Genomic DNA, 19,791 nt, shown 5'->3' on the forward strand with positions numbered 1-19,791 from the left:
CCTAAAGTGGGGAGGGGTCCCAATTCATCATTGAAAAAAAAATTGTCTCCAAAAACACACATGTGCCAAATTTGGTTCAATTCGCTTGATTAGTTCTCGAGTTATGAGGAAATTTGTATTTCATTTGTACAGGAGCCCCTCCTCTTAAAGTGGGGAGGGGTCCTAATTCACCATAGAAAATTTTCTTGCTCTCGAAAACCTTCACATGCCAAATTTGGTTGCATTTGCTTGATTAGTTCTCGAGTTATGAGGAAATTTGTATGGAAACCCCCCCTCTTAAAGGGGAGAGGAGTTATAATTCCTCTTATAAAGAGGGGAGGGGTCTCAATTCACCATAGAATAAATTCTTGTCACCAAAAAAACACCCACATGCCAAATGTTGTTCTATTTGCTTGATTAGTTCTCGAGTTAGGAGGAAATTTGTATTTCATTTGTACGGGAGCCCCCCCTCTTAGAGTGGGGAGGGGTCCTAATTCACCGTAGAAAATTTTCCTGCCCTCGAAAACCTTCACATGCCAAATTTGGTTCCATTTGCTTGATTAGTTCTCGAGTTATGAGGAAATTTGTATGGAAGCCCCCCCTCTTAAAGGGGAGTAACTCCTCTCCATTTGCTTGATTAGTTCTCGAGTTATGAGGAAATTTGTATTTCGTTTGTATAGGACCCCCCCTCCTAAAGTGAGGAGGGGTCCCAATTCATCATTGAAAAAAAAATTGTCTCCAAAAACACACATATGCCAAATTTGGTTCAATTCGCTTGATTAGTTCTCGAGTTATGAGGAAATTTGTATTTCATTTGTACAGGAGCCCCTCCTCTTAAAGTGGGGAGGGGTCCTAATTCACCATAGAAAATTTTCTTGCTCTCGAAAACCTTCACATGCCAAATTTGGTTGCATTTGCTTGATTAGTTCTCGAGTTATGAGGAAATTTGTATGGAAACCCCCCCTCTTAAAGGGGAGAGGAGTTATAATTCCTCTTATAAAGAGGGGAGGGGTCTCAATTCACCATAGAATAAATTCTTGTCACCAAAAAAACACCCACATGCCAAATTTGGTTCTATTTGCTTGATTAGTTCTCGAGTTATGAGGAAATTTGTATTTCATTTATATAGGAGCCCCCCCTCCTAAAGTGGGGAGAGGTTCTTATTCATCATAGAAAAAATTCTTGCCTCCAAAAACACCTACATGCCAAATTTGGTTCCATTTGCTGGATTAGCTCTCGAGTTATAAGGAAATTTGTATTTCGTTTGTATAGGAGCCTCCCCCCCCCCACTTAAAATGGGGAGGGGTCCCAATTCATCATAGAAAAAAATTTTGCCTCCAAAAACACACACATGCCAAATTTGGTTCCATTTGCTTGATTTGTTCTCGAGTTATGCAGAAATTTGTGTTTCATTTGTATGGGAGCCCCCCCTCTTAGTGGGGGGAGGGGTTTCTAACCATCACTAAAACCTTTCCTGGCCCCAAAAACCTCTACATGCAAATTTTCACGCCGATTGGTTCAGTAGTTTTTGATTCTATAAGGAACACAGGACAGACAGACAGACAGACAGACAGACAGACAGAAATCCTTCTTTATAGGTATAGATTTATTTATACTATTATTTATTTATACTATTTATACTTCTATAATTCTTTCGGGTGATAAATAATCTGCCTTCAAGTACAAATACGTAGCGTACATGTTTTGGCTCTCAGGACACGCAACCGAAGATCTCTACCATCGTACAAATTTATTTACGATGGAGAGTAGGTATATCTTTGGTTAGCCAACACAATCAAGGAAATGTCCATCAATTTCTAATCTTGTGACAAAAGTGCCGTTGGCATTTCTATTTTGGTTCCGGTTATCCATTCAAATCATTGAATCCTGCTCACTGTCATGAGGCTAACCCGAAAATATGTGTTTGTTTGAGTGAAAAACAAACCTCACCGAGGGAAGTTTTATTTTCGGAAACGACCTGATGGCCAGAGATGTTATAAACCTCTGGTTTGTAAATTTCGGAAGAGTTGACCCGATGACATTTCTGAATCATTCGACGATTAAATAGTCATGAATGATTAGAAGCACTGTGAATTCCACATCCTGAATTTGTTTTCAACTTTAATCCTTTACCTTTTATTTCAATAAAAAAGTTATTTTATCACTGATTTTGTTTGGATTTGGATTGGCAGCTCACATAAACGAATTTTAGTATCGTCCCTCACATCAATCCATACGTAAAACTATTTCACATCGTTCAAACTCACCAAACGAGAGCGGACCGAAGAAGTGCGGGTAGGAGTACATTCTATTGCAAGAAGAACCGGGCGGGCCGGGCGGTGCGGTTGGAATTTTTCATTTATCTGCACTCTTCCGATAGAAGCAAATTTCCCGGATTATGTACTCCAATTTCGGATGTAGAACGTAGCAACATACGACAGCTCAGCTTGCGAAGGTGATGGAACGGAAAGAGCGCAATCTACTTTCCCAGGTCCCAGCTGAGCGGGTGGTGTACGACGGACTCGCTCCCCCACTCCCCATCCATCCCCCTCGTGACGTGGTCGAAGTGTGGATGGTAAGGTTATTGATCGGAATCTGCTGCTCGAGAACAGGGAGCATACTGAAGCGATTTTATTTTAGTTTTATAAATGAGGTGTCGAGTAAATCAGTAAGAAGTTGCACATTTAAAGTGCGATGTACTGAACATGATAGCAGCCACTATTTTTTCTTCAGGAAAAATATACAAAAAATATTATCCTCATTGTATTAACTAGAAAGTTTTAAATCGTTGCGATTTTTTATTGCAATGATTAGCTCTCTTTGCAGAATTATATTTCTCCGACAACTAGACCTTTACAGAAAATATACATCAAATTACTAGAGATAAATTTAGATATTTTTAATATCATCTACATTTTGATTATAAAAATTGTACAAAACAGAATCAATTTAAAAGACAAAAATGGTGCAAATATAAAGCAGTTTTATTAGCAATAGTAAAAAAAGAGGCAGTCAAACAGAGATAGCCTACTTTTACCGAAGTGCTACAATTTTTGCTGAAAAGTCCGTACGTCTCACGTCTTCTTCCTTGGTGCCACTAGCTTTGTCCGAATAGTCTAGTAGTGCTGTTCGATCTTGGTCCAGCTTTCGCCGTGCGGATGCTTGGCGTGTCCCTTGCGCAGCACGTGCGGTTGGAATCCACTTTTGTGGTCGGAAGTGTAGTCCACAACGCGGTGAGTGCCGTCCGCTTCATCCAGCGTGTACTGTCCCTTGACGTGGTCACCGTCGCGGCTTTCCCACTGGCTCTTGTGATCCTTGGTGTGGTGGTCCTTGACACCGTATTCATACTTATACTTCGGATGAGTATGGTAGTGATCATCGTGACCATGATCTCCTCCGAAGAATTGAGCGGAAGCAACAACGGCCACACAGGCAACCAAAACGATGATCTGTTAGATTTAAAAGATGATACAGGTTGGCATTTCGATTTTTGAACCCAAACAACTTACCTTCAACATCTTGGATCTCCTGTTAATGATGATCTTTGCTATTGGAACACTAAGCAGAAACTGATGTTGAGTCCAATTACCAGCTAGCTTTTATACTGAAATAGTTAGGTTTTCGTTTTATGATATTTGTTTAGACCTTCGCTTTGCATTTAGCCCAACAATAACTAAATTTCCTATTTCATTCTCCACCAAACTGACTTTCTTCGATTGTTTGCATATTTAATTCGATTAACAATTGCGGCTATCGATGGATTGCTATCTACATGGTGAACGGCTTTAATTAAAATTATTTATACATGTTCAACTGGCACACAGTCGTGTGCCATAAAGTGATTTTTCAGGGTTATTTAAAAGAATGTGAGCTACACTCCTGTGCACCGAGAGATGCTATAAAGCATCGATTCAAATTGAATTTCATTTTAATCATTTGATGATTGATGAGAATTTTGCAAAGGCAGTTTCTTTTGATTACTTCGAAATCTTTAGAAACTTTGATACAGGTTTTCAAAGTAGAATTTTGGAAAACTAGCTTAAGATAATAAAGTGTACTTTGATGAGCGAATCATCGTTGGCACAATCGAAGGAATGATGAACGGTTTGAAAGTAGAACGCTTATACGAATATGAATATTTTAGCATCGAAGTATTCAAAGTAACGGCTAGTATTGCAGTCTAAAGTTTAATAAGGTGCTTCATAAAATTTTACAAACTATAAATTTTTGGCAGCAATTCGATTACCGACATTAGTTCTTCTAGTTTGACGCTAAGCAGGGCTATCTTATTCATTTGCTTTGAGGCGCTAATTATTATCTACAATATTGCTGACTTAAGTATTGCTCTGCAATAGTAGAATAATACTTCATTCAGCAATATTATAGAAAATAATTAACTCTATAAATGTCCCATACATAACTTTTTAAAACTTTCTTTGGTTGAGGCGGAAAAGCAATAAATATAAGGATCTTAGGCATAAATACATTCGGCATAATGGACATTAAGCATAATGGACATTAGGCATAATGTACATTAGGCGTATTGGACGATAGGTATAATGTGCGGAAGGCATAATGTATGGTAAGCGTAATGGACAGTTAATTTACTTTGCTTTATTACTTTACCAACCGGCAGCAATACCCTTGCGGCTCTTAGCACCTAATACAGTAAACATAAAAACATTGAGATAAATTTAGAACGTAACACTTGCTGAAACAGATTAAAGTCGAACACTACCGAAACTCATTTGAATTCACGTTGCAGACCTGTGATGGCGGTGTTAGCACCGTAGTGACGAAAAGGCAGATTAAGCAGATAAAGCAATAAATATTGTTTATTGTTGATATCAACAGACATGTCCTAATGTCCTAATGTCCTAATGATAATTTGATCTAACTAGTACGTAAAATATATAAAAAGTTCCTACGAATAGTCCTATGATTTAGGTAAAAGTCGAACCCAGCTGACACTTGGCTGAAAACTCGTCGTAGTCCGACGATGGCCCCGTTTGCTGCATAATTTGTCCTTCGAAACGGTACTTGGAGGAACACCCTGCTACGAAGAGGTCGTGGTTGAGTCCGTAGACTGATTTGGTTTAGAAGCCATGGACAATCGGCCCTCCCCATTAGAAGATCAGCTACAAGGATTGCTCGGCACAGATTTCTCCTGGTTGCTAGGGTGTCCAGTTCAATTAGCATCAGGCGCGTTCCGTATTTTGGTAGCTGAAGCGGGCTGTTCCAAGGTAGGCGACCGAATGAATTTTCGTTGTATTTTCTCTAGCCTATCAACACCGTTGAGATAATGGGGATTCCAGACCGCCGAACAATATTCCAGCGTCGAACGGACAAGCGCGCAGTACAAATTCTTCAGGCAATGTATATCGGTCCTCCGCAACACTTTTATTGGTGCGTTTCGGATGATCTGGTGCAGAATGTCGGGACAATTAATGTTGGAAATCAGGATCTCAGAGACTACCACTAAGCGCGTAGTTTCTCGGCGGATTTAAGGTGTGTTTTGAACCAACTATCTGCCGTTAGCTTGCAAGGGGTCCAATCGATTCTGTTTGCCAGACCAGAAAGCGGCTTTGTATCCTACGCCAATCCCTTCATTGATCGTCTATGGAATAATGAAATTATCATAAAATAATTCTCGTTATACCAAATGTTCTTATACCAAATGGTTCCTTATGATTATGCCAATGTATGCTAAACGGTGATATGCCAAAGTGCTTCATGATAAATGGACGGCTCCTGTTCGTATTGTGTTGTGACGGAGCGATGACTGGCTCAAGTGCAAATTCATAGGAAAGTGAAGTTTTGTAAATGATGCCAAATGCCCGCTGTGCTTCTCGTCCATTAACCTTTCGTCCATTACGCCTAACGTAGTATGAATAACGTATGAAGTTCGCATGCCTAAAGTCCGTATACCTAACGTTTATAACTAGTATATCTCAGTTGAAATGAGATATATGTATCGAATGATTGGGATTTTAGCCGTTCAGTCATTCAATTACAGTACACGCTTTATTTTCCTTATTACGCCAACATTTCGATCCGGATTTGGACCTTCATTAGGGCTTCCACGAACGTGTATTTTTATTAGCTGTTGTTGTCTGAGTTATAATTTGTTTGTAACTTATAAAGTGTTGATCGTCTTTGTCTAAATTCATTTAGCCTACAGTGTTGTCTGGTTTTGGATTTTGGTACAATTAGTTTTATTACATAACTAGCTGTAACCCGCGCGCGTCACCTCGCGTCTAATTGAGAGCAAATTGGAGGTACGCTATGTAACGCTAACACTATGTAACTCTATGAGGTGCAACTACGTTACTTTTGCTCGTCTTGAATGCAATCTGGCATGATTGGTTTGAGTCTTTGCTTAATGTGGGCGATTATTACCACGAAAATACATATCGCGCCCCTCGTTTTGGCTACAGACAAGGCTCTTATATATATAGATAGACAGATGTTTAAGTTAATGAGAATTTAGTAACGATTTCTAATTGTGTATATAGTATTGTTTAGATTTACTGGTAGCTAACATTTGTTCACGTTATATTTATTAGTATTTTAACCTGGCGTGAATTCTTCGTATATTGGGAACGATCATTTTACTATTGGCTTGATTTCAATTGTCTATTTTACAGTGGCTTGTATTCATGATGTTTGTTTGTGTTTGTGCCTGGTCTTGCGTTTCTGTGTTAGTGTTGGTTATTTTTCTACTATTTTACACTGTAAAAGCTTGATGTGAGTGTGCGTTCCGAGCTCTAGGCCAGATGACGGTTGACGGTTTGACAGCTGAATATTTTGATAAAACTAAAGCTAAATCGTGGAATTGTGCTGGCGAAAGTCGTAGGTGGGCTTAAAATATTAATTATAATATGTAATTGAATTAGTTTAATTCTCTTGATATCCAGATAAAGGAAGAAAGAAGTTGGAAACTTATAGTTCAAAAGTATAGACGAGAAAGATTTACAGTAAAGTAGATTTGAGCGAAAGAGGAAGGAAAAGTTTACTGAAACACTCACCCTTATTCTGCGAGTCACATGACTCAATACGACAATTGTCACTTGGGTGACTCGCCACGGCGAGTCGAGTCACCTAAGTGACACTCGTGTCACCTAGGTAAGAAACCCTTGTCACCTAAGTGACAAGGCGAGTCACCTAGGTGACAATTGTCACCTGATTCGCGGTGACTGCAACATAGTCACGTCACTCGCCTCGCAGAATAAGGGTAACTGAATGTAATTTGAACAGAAAGTTTATATAAATTGTTAAAGGGTTAAAATTAAAATTATAGTTGCAGCTTCACATAATACTTTGCTGCTAACAAAACAGTGTTTGCCCTGATCCGAAGAACTGAAATGTAATATATGTTGATTCCATCTGTGTCGGACACACACTAAAACAAAATAGGGTATGTTGCTGCTTCGTCGTAATTGTCTATTCCCGTCCTACCCAACACATATTATTAAAAATATCAGCGTTTTTATGACACACAATGAAAAATTAGTTATTCCCTAATATTTTAGTTTGTTGACTATCAACCGCGATCAATTAAAGTGAGCTGACATCTATTTAAATGCTTATTTTTCATTAAAGAATTCCTAGCAGCCAAATTTCCTACGTTTTTTCGTGCAACGAAGAAGAAAATGTCAACTAATCGTTTCAACTTCCGTCATTCATAAAATGAAAATAGCTTACGCAACGCATTGTCGTTATTCTGCAGCTGGGAAAACTTGCACAACCAGCAGAAATTTTTGCAGAATAACATTTGTCATGCCGTCTTACACAAATTTCGTAAACATTGTTGTGATTTTTAGCTCGGACGATGCAAAATTTTGATGGACGGATTTCAAAACGGTACAACGAATTTAAGGAATAAAGTCTGTTGCTTAATTTCATTAAAATGCTTTAATAATCGCTTTTTAGTGGATTCAAAGTGCACGGATCGGAAGGTAAGTGTGTTTGGGTACAATCAGCATAAGAACTTTTGGATTATTCGTTACATCCATCCAAGAAATGATGAAAATTCAAGTACTACGACGGGAATTAGAAATAAACTCTAGTAAAAAACCTGATTTAATCCACCTAGTGGTGAAAGGAACCTTTGTTATACGATCTTACTTGCTATTTGAGATAGAAATCGACACGTTTGGCTTACATGAAATTTTTGGAAATTGAATAAGTTTACAAAATTTGAACCAAATAGAAGCACTTATAAATTTTGATAGTTCCTTTTCTCATGAAATTGCTGAGTAAGTTGTTACTAATGAGGGTAAGTCCAAGTAAAAGTGAGTTGTAAGATGAAATATTATTCTTTAACATATGCATTGCGTAGTAAAGGTCTAGTTTATAAGTTTTTGAACTATGCATAATTTCCTGTAATGCCATTCTATTTGATTCACAACAATAAAGTTTTCTTGAATAAATTTCATCAATTTTTATGAACCTTCGGTTACTCACGCTGTTGTATTTTGTACAACATGTGTAGGTTTTTGAATGCCATATTGTTATAAAGTTACAAATCGTATATTACGTATATACTAACGTATATTCTTCAGTAAACTTGTTATGAGCAAAATGTCAGAATTATTCAATGCATTAATACTTTAAATTGTTAGGAAACAAGATTAGCATAAACCGACATCACAGAAACGAAGCAAGTAGCATGTGAGGTGTACCGCAATTGGCCCCAACTGGAATTTTCTTTCGTTTCTTCATATGGAAAAATGCTGTCTGTGTGCAGCAAAACTACCAGCAAATGTAAAATGTTTAAAATGTATCCGTCTGTTGGTAGTCGAGTAATTCGGGGTCAAAATCAGGGTATTTTTTATAATCAAAGTTCTACAGTTCGTGAACAAGGAAACATAGAGGTACACTATGTTCAGCAAAGTTGTGTATTTTTATTATTTATACAACTTTGTAATACATGGAAAAGTCATACAACAATTACAAAAAGAGCTAAAATAGAAAAACTGATTTTTCAAATTCATATACAATAAATAAGATCTCTTCGTTGAAGAGATAGAAGGTTACTGTCTTCAGCAAAATTTCTTGTAATAATATGCTCTAAAACTTTGCAGAACACATCAATGTGTTATATTGAAACTGAAGGAAAATAATTTTTTTATTTCACTTTTAGGGGGATTAATCAAAATTCAAATTCTACCAGACGATAGAGCTTTCAATTTCAAGAAACTCTTCCAAAGGTTCGATAAACTTAAAACCAAGTTTTCCTAGTCAAAATTCTAGTGCGCGCGTTTTCTTTGGTTTTGGGCTATTGTGCGCGCGAGTAACTGTGTTATAAAAGTTGGCGCGAGTGTTCGAGGGTTAATATATTTTGACCGGTAAAACCAATTCTTACGAAATTTTGCATATATATTCGTAGTGTGAAAACCTCTCGTTTGATATTAAAATAATTGAAATTAGGTTATTTTTCTTGATTAAAATCATTATAAATTATTGTTAATTTTGGTGTGGTGTATTGAATTACTCATAACTTTCAAACTAAACATCCAATCAAAAAACCATTCAATAGTGATCTATCCGGTTATATTACCTGCCAAATGAAACTAATAGCACGTAAATCGGTTTGGCCATCTCTGAGAAACAGGCGATCATTTGAACCTTGTCAAAACGGGTTTTTTAAGCATAACTTTTAAAGCACTTATTTGTTTTCAATAAAAGTTGGCGTGAAGTTTAGCAATAGTAAGAGCTTTTATTTGGTCCTAAGATCGATGAAATCGGTTATGTGGTTCCGGAGAAAATCGTGTCACGTAATTTTCACATTTTTGCTTATAACTTTTAAACTAAAAGTCAGACCACGAAACCATTTAATAGTGATATACTAGGTAAAAATACCTTTCAAATAAAAGTTATAGCAGACGAATCGGTTCAGCCATCTCCGAGAAATAGGCGATTGAAAATTGAAGTGCACACACATACACACATACACACACACACACACACAGACATTGCTCATTCGTCGAACCTGATCGATTGGTATATGTGACACGGCCCTCCGAGCCTCAGATCGACATCGTGTTTTTCGACCAATTCCTAAACCTTTGTTATATTGTATAACAAAGGTAAAAACAATTAATGACTGAACGGCCGAAATCCCAACCTAACGTTTATATTTATAACGTCTATATAGGGCTTGTAAACGGCTGAATAATGCGTACTGTCGGTGCCTTGTGCACCTGCAGGCATAAAATAGACCCTAGTGGTTCATAGCCTAGCTTATTCAGGTAAGCACAATCGGAATAGACCCACGCGACGAAAAAGGACGATAGCTTGGATACTCGGGACATCGAATTGCCGATCTCTCAACTTCCAAGGGAGCACTCGAGTGCTCTCCGACGTATTAAAGAGCCGCAAGCTCGACGTCGTAGCACTACAGGAGGTGTGCTTTTTTATATTGTTTATGCAGGGAGAAAATCTTCAAAGACAGCACCTTCACGGTGCCGAATAGGATTCGCAAGGTGTCAACATGCGCCTACCTACTAAAAACTCTCCTGCTGCCCATTCCTGAACCCCTCCCGGAGCTACCGTTTGGTTTAACTTTAGGAGGGAGGACGTGCCTAAGCACTCCGATTTATCCGTTGCATGTGTGGGTTCACACTACACCCTTCCCAGCTAGCATTTTCATATGTATAAAAAGGTAAAAATCAGCATTACGTACAGATATACATGCTAAATAAATCGTATTTCATGCGCAAAATTGGCAAATCCGTACTAGACTAATCTCAAGATTTTAGTCTTGACCTTGGAATGAGGTCATACATATATTAATATTTCCAGCACCTTCCAGCATTGGACAAAAGGTAGGAGTCAAAATGACTACTTGTCAAGCATAGCTACCAATACCCCCCCCCCCCCTCCTTCCTTTCCGCTCTTCCCCCTCCTTCACCAAAAAATTTTCATTTCTTTCCCCTACCGTCCCTTCATCAATTGTAGAACCATCGTTTCAAAATAAATCCGTACTATTTTGGAGGCGATATACGTGATTACGAATAATTTTAAGCGTTACGACTATATAAGTATTTATATACGACAATATCCGATTAAGCGCGAGTCGCTCCGTACTACTCTACGATTTTGTGCTGAAAATCGTATGTATGTCAGTCATTATCATTATATACGACAAAAAATCAACTTGATCCCACTTTATCCAGCTTTAGTTACGATTTCGAGTTTGTTAGGAGATATATACGATAGTTTTCGTACATTGATAAACGAGTTGGTGCTAGCTGGGTTGTCACTTCATACCGCCACTACCCTTCATCTAGGGCCTGGGCTGCCCAATCAGTCCATTACTGACCCTAGCTAAGCTATGTCAGGCCCTCCGCTCATTTCATTTGACTGAATCGTACGCCGCCTTAAAGTTCACAAACAGATTATGTGTGGGCAAGTTGTGCTCCCAGAACTTGTTTGCTTAATTTGATCGAAATTTTTCGACGAAATAAATCCGAATTTTTAAATGCAGTGTCCAGTCAGTGCGAGCTTTCACTGCTGTCGACCTAACCTTGCGCGAATCTTACACACGACGAGACAGTGGCCAGAGTCGATATTTTGTCCCCGAAAAGACCGTACTTCGATGACATCTGAAAATTGTCGACCGTCAATCAAGACATGATCGATCTGAAAGCTAGAGTTTCCATTTGGATGCCTCCAGTTATGTTTTCGAATATTCAGACGTGGAAAGTAGGTGTTACAAATAATAAGAATAAGTTTTCTTCTTTTTTAATTTTAGGTTACAAATGGTTATTCCTCAGACTGCGGCGAAATTTATGATCCTCAGATCGTTATCATTGGCCGACAGATGGAGGCTTTATCTACCAATGACAGGTCGGAAGAATTCCTACCTCCCGATTTGCCCATTTGCATATCCGATGATAATTTTCGCGTTTATTTTGGGTTCTCTCCATAGGTCCACTCGAGTTTGTCGTAGAACTCGTTCTTAGCATTATCGGATTTATCATTTGTTGGAGCGTATACGTTGATTAGACTGTAGCTGAAGAATTAGCTCTTAATCTTCAACACACATATTCGGTCATCTATGGGCCTCCACCGGATAACTCGTTGCTTTTGCTTTTCTAACACTACGAAACCGATTCCATGTTTGGCTTTTCTACCGTCACTGTAGTAGATGTGGTACTTGGAAGAAATGCCTGAAATGCAATTTCCTCTTCAAGTCGACCCAGCCAGCACCAACTCGTATATCAAAGTACAAAAATTATCGTAAATATCTTTTAATAAACTCGGAATCGTAATTAATGCTTATTAAAGTGCGCCCAAGTTGATTTTCTGTCGTATATAATGACAATAACTAACACACATACGATATTCAGCACAGAATCGTATAGCAGCACGGATCGCGTCGGGCTTAAACGGATAGTATCGTATATAATTACTTATATAGCTGAAACGCGTATATTTATTCCTCATCACGTATATCGCCTCCAAAATACTACGAATATGCCAGTATTTCCGCATCATATACGATTTATTAGCATGTATATATGTACGTAATGCTGATTTTTAACTTTTTTATACATATAAAAATACTAGCTGGGGATGTAGCTCTCGAGTACGTAAGCCAACTCGTGCCGGTTTATAGAGAGTTCGGGCATTCCATGTACCAATTTTCCAATCGTTATGTTGATTGATCCGTTCCATATTTCCATTTTGATTTTCGTGGTATATGAGAATTTGGGCATACTAACTTACCAGGGTCGCGATACCTGTATCCTACTGATGGGTCTGCCATCCCAAGTAACAATTTATGTATTGTTACACTCTTATGATGGCATTTAGGACAAAATTGGTACTGAAAACCGCCATAAAAATACAATAAAACTCACATTGTTGCTTGGGATCTTAGGTATTGCTTGCGGAATACAGCATTTCCTATGCAGCAGCTAACTTCGTGACAAACGCTATTTGAGCCGCCCCTCACCTGGGGAACAGGCGTTCGAGTTAGCACCTTAGCTGCTCCAGTATATACATGAAGCATTTCCGGGTAGGTCTATCGACCATCATCGTTTTACTTAGATCTTCGAGAAAGAGCTAGGTAGGAGCTTGAGAGGGCCAGAGCTATATTAGACGCTCCTTTCAGGCAACTCTCCCAACTTCATACCATTCTATGAGTGGACAGAGGCCATTCTAAATAATTTCTTAGATACACTCTGCGTTTCCTGTCTGGGAACGATGCTAGAAATCTTACGCTACGCTCCTATCTTTTGTCCAATGCTGGAAGGTGCATGGGTCTAGTGATGTCCGATTATTTCTCGATTAATCGAACTAATCGATTATCCACTAAAATAATCGATTAATTTTTAATCGATTGCTTTATGTTCCGATTATTAGATAATCGATTACCTGGCCGATCGATTATGCCGGATTATTTAAAATTTTATTGTTTGACAAATTCTAACAAATTTAATTATTACAGTGGCAGGCGCTTACCTTCTAAATTAACTACACGCAATCAGCCAGTTCATTGATTTCGAGGAACGATGCTGATCTAAGAAACCAGTAGTCGTATGTTCAAATCTCAGCTAGGCGGTGCTCATAGATAGAGTCAGTAGGATTGTTGTAATAGCCCCGTAACTGTCTTGTACTCTAATAGCTGGCTGTGAAGTCTGTTGATAAAGATGGGTCAAATCTTAGAAAGGATGTTTAACCCCAAGGCTTTGCTTTTAATCATCCAGTTTGCACGCAGTAGGCCAGTTTAAATACCACGCTGAAGCCTAAAAACCAAACTAAACTCAATCTAGATATTAACCGTGCCACCGTCAAAAGATAATTAGAAATTTGTCAATCTGCTAGACACGGAATTTTGTAAGGAATTTTAAGAAAACTGGGTAATACCCTTCGTCTTTTTCTATACAAAAACCAAAAAATGCGGTCTCCTCGATTTCTATGTAACTAGCCTAAGTCTGACTGCACATTCCAAAACACTCGTGCACAGTACTACGGGACGCAAAGCTATTTTTTGGTGTCGGGGACTGTAACGATGTTGGGTTCGTCGGCATTTCGTTCGTAAGTTTATAGTTGAGCGTTTGATGGCCCTGCCCTGAGGTATTCTAGCCGGACCGGGATTGTTTCGCTAAACACGCTCCTTCACGGCAAGTTAATCCGGCGCTTAAGTAAAGGGTTTCACTACTCCCTGCCCCAAAACCCATCCCGGCCCGTTACAAGACGTTAAGGTTATAACCAATCGATTATTTCGATTAATCGATTATGCAGCGCCGATTAATCGATGTCGATTATTGGACGCCAAAAAAGTAATCGATTATTAACTAATCGATTAACTGAAAAAATCGGACATCACTACATGGGTCGAACCAAGCTGTAATCAGAGATTATAACCAAATCCGTGTTATAAATTATAACCAAATCCGTGTGGGTTCAAATCCGGTTATAATCTCTGATTACAGCTTGGTTCGACCCATGCACCTTCCAGCATTGGACAAAAGATAGGAGTCACAACGACAACTTATTAAGCATAGTTACCTATTACCCCCCCCCCCCCTTCCTTTCCACCCTTCCCCTTTATTCCCGAAAAAATCCTTCTTCATTACTTTCCCTTACCGTCCCTTCATCAATTGTAGAATCATCGTTTCAAAAAAATACTGAATTTGTAAGCTGCCAGGAGGAAATAACTGCAAAGAATTTTTGTTTACGGATTACTAAGCGGAGACCAAGTAAACATGGATGTTTCCCAATGACAACTCCGGACAAGCTATAGTACGGGTACAGTGAACCTTAGACCATATGCTTACGTGTCTTTAATGAAGCCGGTGACGTCTATCATTTCGATATCAGCAAGTTTGGTTAAAGCGTAGAATATAACCACTTGTAGTGTAAAATAGATTGTATATACAACTCCAAGTTCGGCGGACTTCGGAATTGCACAACTTACGCAACTTACTCAGACAATTCCGGGAACGATTGTTTTTCTCTCAAAGGCAGATTGCGAACGAGCATTCCTTCGCGAGGCTAAATCAACCTATAGAGAACGGTTAAAATCAATTTAAATATCACAACTGCAGATCAGGAATTCCAAACCAATTTTCTACAAATGACGTATTCGGCACTTTACTAAAGGCCTAACAATGGCAGTACTGATTGCACTGATTTTTAATCATTCACTGCGCCGATAATCTTTAGAGTCTGTTTGTAAATCAACTTACATTGTTCTAAATTGAAAATCGGGTAATCGTTACTGTGCTTTGTTGTCGTTGTAAGAAAAACTAGTTCACTGCGGTAACTCCAATCATATTTGATACCCAGCAACTATTAAATTGATATGCTACGTCTCTACTTTATCCACATAAACTAGATATCGCTAAGTAGAAACACATGGGTGGATTCCGGTTTGGATAACAGAATGCCTCTACTTAGGGTAAAGAACTAGTTTTAAGCAGTCTAAGCGGGTCACTGATTGTTTTACCTTATTACAAGCGATGGGTTGACTAAGTGGCGGATATCAGCATACCAATCTTCTTGCTATCTTTAGTTCTTCAAGCTGTTACCATTGGAAGACACTATTGTTGAGCTAAACTTTTGATTTTTCGCTTTAAAAGTTGGAGCGGTGGAACTAATTTTGAACAGACCGAACCTATTTTTACCCGCAAGGTGCTTTTTTAAGCAATCTGAATTTTTTTACGTCCTCTTAAAAAATCCCTCGAACTTTTCCCCCTATTCAGTAAGTTCGCGTTCCTATCCACGACCTACTAATCGGCATCTGATGCGTAATCGGCATACCGTATCGGCATAGATGCGTAAAATGCCATCTGTCTAAATTGTTTATCGGGGCATACACTCAGCGCACCGTTCAGCAAACGGTATTCGTCGTCTCTTTTATTCTCTGGTGTTCTTATGGGAAACTGCGAGTTTGACGTCTCACTCGCTGTTCATAAAGGCCCAAACAGAATACTGCGTCAACGCGTCCGTCGGCGTCATTCTGACAGTTTTCCCATGGGTTTATTGTCAAATTGACGCTGACGGATGCGTTGACGCAGCATTCTGTTTGGGCCTTAAGGATGGGAGAACAAAAGAGGTAAACATAGCAGTACAAACGATCCGACTCAGAACAGTGTTGTCAAAGCAAATAACATTGAAACATATCGTTGCTTTATTAAATCACTGAGAAAATCTTCGAAAATTATTGAAAAAGCTGTCTTTTGTGTTGTTTTTATAAAGAAAAATTAATTATGAACATACATTTCTCTTGAAAGTATTGAACCACGTTTTCACCATAGGAGTTTTCAGTTAATTTCAGACTTAAAATTCTTATTTCCAGAACCGAAACAGTATCTTGGCAACACGATAGTTCATCAGTTGTGCTGCAGCTGCTGCTAGTGGTGAACAGGTTCCGTCAAATCAGAATTTGTTTTCAGTTTTGTTAGAAAATAATAAAACTTTCGGCTAGTGACAAAGCCTTAGATAATAGAAAAAAAAAGAAACTGAATAATATGGTATGTGACAATTGAGTGCTTGACTTTCAGAGTGGTTGTAATCAGTGCTGAAAATTTGATGAATTCGTTAGTAGCGAGGTGGCGATGGCTGAAGAGCAGCTGAAAAATGTACGTTTTTGGACAACAATTTTTAATTCATCATATTTGTCGGAAACATTGTCGGAAACCCAGTAAATTGTATTTGTGTGAATCAAATGTATGGTTAAGTGATTTGTGAAGATGATCCTATCAAAAGATTTTGAAAATATGAATAAAAAAGTGCATTTTCGGATCATTTATGTTCAACTGATTAAAATAGGTAACACTGCTTAACTCGTTCCTTACCCTATATCTGACGACACGCACTGCATTCGTTACAGCGAACTTCACTATCTTTTGAACTTGTGTCATTCTTTCCGACGTACCCCAAAGAAGCGTACTGGGACAATCGCTTTTCAATATCTTCGTAGACGACTTGGACGCACTAATGTTACTATCGTTGGCTGACAATATAAAAATTTTACAAGTAAAATTGCCGGTTATAGATTGTTTTGGACGTTTAAAATATCTATTATACATGAAGAATATCATGATGACGGAGCTCATCCGTTTTGACTGATTCCGTAAAATTTTAAATAACTTTCATCCGAATGGTTCAGATAAAACTTGAATCGATGTTCAGAAAACCAACATTTAGGTCAAATTGTTTAATTTGAAATTACTTTGTGAACTACACAGTAATTGGCATTTCAAACAAATGTCAGGTTTTTCATTCTAAGCAGCATTTAATTAAACAAACCAATTAACTCTGTGTGCCTCAGGGTTTAACTGGAAAAAACGGGTGAATGCAAATCATAGAATTTCATTTCATTTTCTTTTCAGAACGGCCACTTGTTCTGCACCGGTGAAGGTAAATACTCAGCATAAATAAAAGCATTTCTATTTCTGATTTTCAGAAGTAAAAAAAAAAACAAAACCATTCAGAGCGTCTTAAATTAATCGTCGAAAAAAAGAATAAACACTTGGCAGTAAAAAGGTGACCCTCTTACCGTTCGTTCAATTGTTTTACCATTTCGTGGTAACGAGCAGCTAAAATCCGGGCAAAAAAGATGTGATGTTAACTTGACTTGGCAAAATGTACACAGAGGGTGCACAGAGCAAAAAGAAAGACCCACAGCCAACAAAAGGTCAACTAGGTGAGCTTTCTTGTGATAGAGAAAACTCGGCAAAAAAAACTTACAGAAGTTATGTTTTTAAAAGCCAAGCTGAGCAATCATCAACGATTGAAAACAAAGTTTTTCAGCCACATTTTTGGCTCCGTTAAATTAATTTACCACGTGATGAAACAGTTCAAAACCGCCAGAGAAATTTCTATTCTAATTTGTAAGAAATTTTCGCATATTTCTGAAAAACCATGATGTTTTATGTAGACAGGGAAAAATTTCCGAGCTTCCAGTTCGAGGCGGAAAAATTACTCGACACGAAATTAGGTTGCAGTAACGATTCATTCAAACTGTTGCAATCCAAAAGTTAAATTGTTTTCCCCGGCTGGCTGCCTGCCTGCTAATTATCGAAGCAAACAGAAATTTGCTTTTAATTCGACTCGTTAAACTCTCTGACGTACCGACGACGGTACTCAGGTTGTTGCTGCGGTGGCAATAAATGTTTAGTTCCGCATGGTTGGAGTTGAGCAAATAGTGCTCAGCACCGTTTTTACGGCCAAAAGTACGTTCGATGATATCTAATTAGGCGCAAATTGCAAATGAAATTTTGTGGTAGCAAATCGAAATCGATTCAAACTACGCAAGTCTGCTTTTGACGAAACGAAAAATTAGGACTGACTCGACAAATTGAAGTGTATTACGATAAAACACGTCGACATACAGTTAACAGTACATGAATCAAAAGTCATGGAAAGTCCTATCAAATACCTTTCATCCGGTATAATTACTATCTTTACTAGTGTTATCCAAATCTACACGGTAACAATCTAGTGAACGCAAACTCACGAATCAAACGGAATGGGCCAAAATTTCAGTCCGATATTCATCATCCGGACAGCCAACCAGAAATGAAAAAATTACCTCAGTCAAAGACCACTCAGAAAAATTGCGCGTTATTAGCACGCTTGTACGGAAAATGGCCTCAAATTAACTGTGACGCCTGTGACGGTCGTCGATGGTGGTAGGCACCGTTCTATACCCACTCACTGACAACAGTTCCACCACCGCACCGCACCGCACCGCACCGTTCCATTTGCGTCGCCACAGCCAAGCGTGAGGAGACGCAACAAAACGACTACTAAATACCTCGTTTCATGGCTATTTTCGTCCAAATTTCCACTCTTTCAAGACTTAACTGCTTTCACTTTTTATGGTCGGTCACGGTTTTCATCATCCCGCTAGTGTCCGACCTCCTTCGGTTTACCGGAAACCGAGCAATTCCTCTGGCCAATGATGGGAACGACGGGCAGCTGAAGGGACATTGAGAGAAGAGCCTAACCGTGACTTACCGTGCCACGCACTATTCCGAAAAGTTTGACTGGCTTCCTCCGGCATAGGCACAGAATAACACAAGACTGTCAGCTGACTATGAACTCCTTTTTAGCCTTTCCCAGACTTGCCGTCCGTCGACGGATTTGCACAAATTAATCGTAAAATTGCGTGTTCTGCTTATTTCATTTGCGTTTCCGTAGCCGGCTTCACCACGTTGTCGTTCTCGTCAGTCAGCCTTTCACGCTCGCTGGCTGGTGTGGTGGCTCACCGTTTCACCTTCTCTCGTCAGGCTTCCTGTAGACGGAATTTGCCGCAGTTATTTTCCGTAGGCTTTGCTGGCAAAGGAAGCGAGGAACGTTGCTGCTGCTACTTGGAGCTAATTTGAAAAACCTTCTACCTTGCAGAGTCATCAAACGGAACAGCGTGACGGTGGCAAAGCTTTCTGGCTTCGAAACCATGCGGGCTCTAGTTGTTCCCGGAGATCTGTTACTCATCATTCGTTCGTTACACCTACAGAGTAGAACCGGCACATTGTCTTTTATTTCAACCGTACGTTTTACCTCATCCATCATGTTTAGCATGGCGTAAGTAAATTTTCCTGTGATTTAATTTTAAGGGAAGCTCTTTGTTCTGGGCTGTCAGTCAAAAAGGATACGCACTGATGTCGGTTTTGCTCCCCAGCGAATTGCGGTGATATTCGGAGTTTTACTGTGCAACATTCCGCAACCCGAAACCAGACGCAAACGAAACTAACTGAGACTGAGAGGATTGATTTCTTTGATACATTGGAAATGAACCCGTTTGGTTTTTAGGAAAGCATTGCCAATGTTGAATTTGAATACCATAGG

The 19,791-nt window shown here is 38.9% G+C and overlaps 1 protein-coding gene across 1 annotated transcript; it reads right to left on the bottom strand.

Annotated features, from left to right (window-relative positions):
- Positions 1-3,095: 3,095 nt before the first annotated feature.
- LOC128740191 (cuticle protein 19-like) lies at positions 3,096-3,509 on the bottom strand. The gene is made up of 2 exons (XM_053835720.1): positions 3,489-3,509; positions 3,096-3,428 (listed from the first exon to the last, which is right to left on the bottom strand). The coding sequence occupies exons 1-2, from the start codon at positions 3,495-3,497 to the stop codon at positions 3,096-3,098; spliced, it is 342 nt and encodes a 113-aa protein (XP_053691695.1). The 5' UTR covers positions 3,498-3,509.
- Positions 3,510-19,791: the final 16,282 nt, after the last annotated feature.

The sequence above is a fragment of the Sabethes cyaneus genome, chromosome 3 (genome assembly GCF_943734655.1).
Source record: "Sabethes cyaneus chromosome 3, idSabCyanKW18_F2, whole genome shotgun sequence".
NCBI classification, from domain to species: domain Eukaryota; kingdom Metazoa; phylum Arthropoda; class Insecta; order Diptera; family Culicidae; genus Sabethes; species Sabethes cyaneus.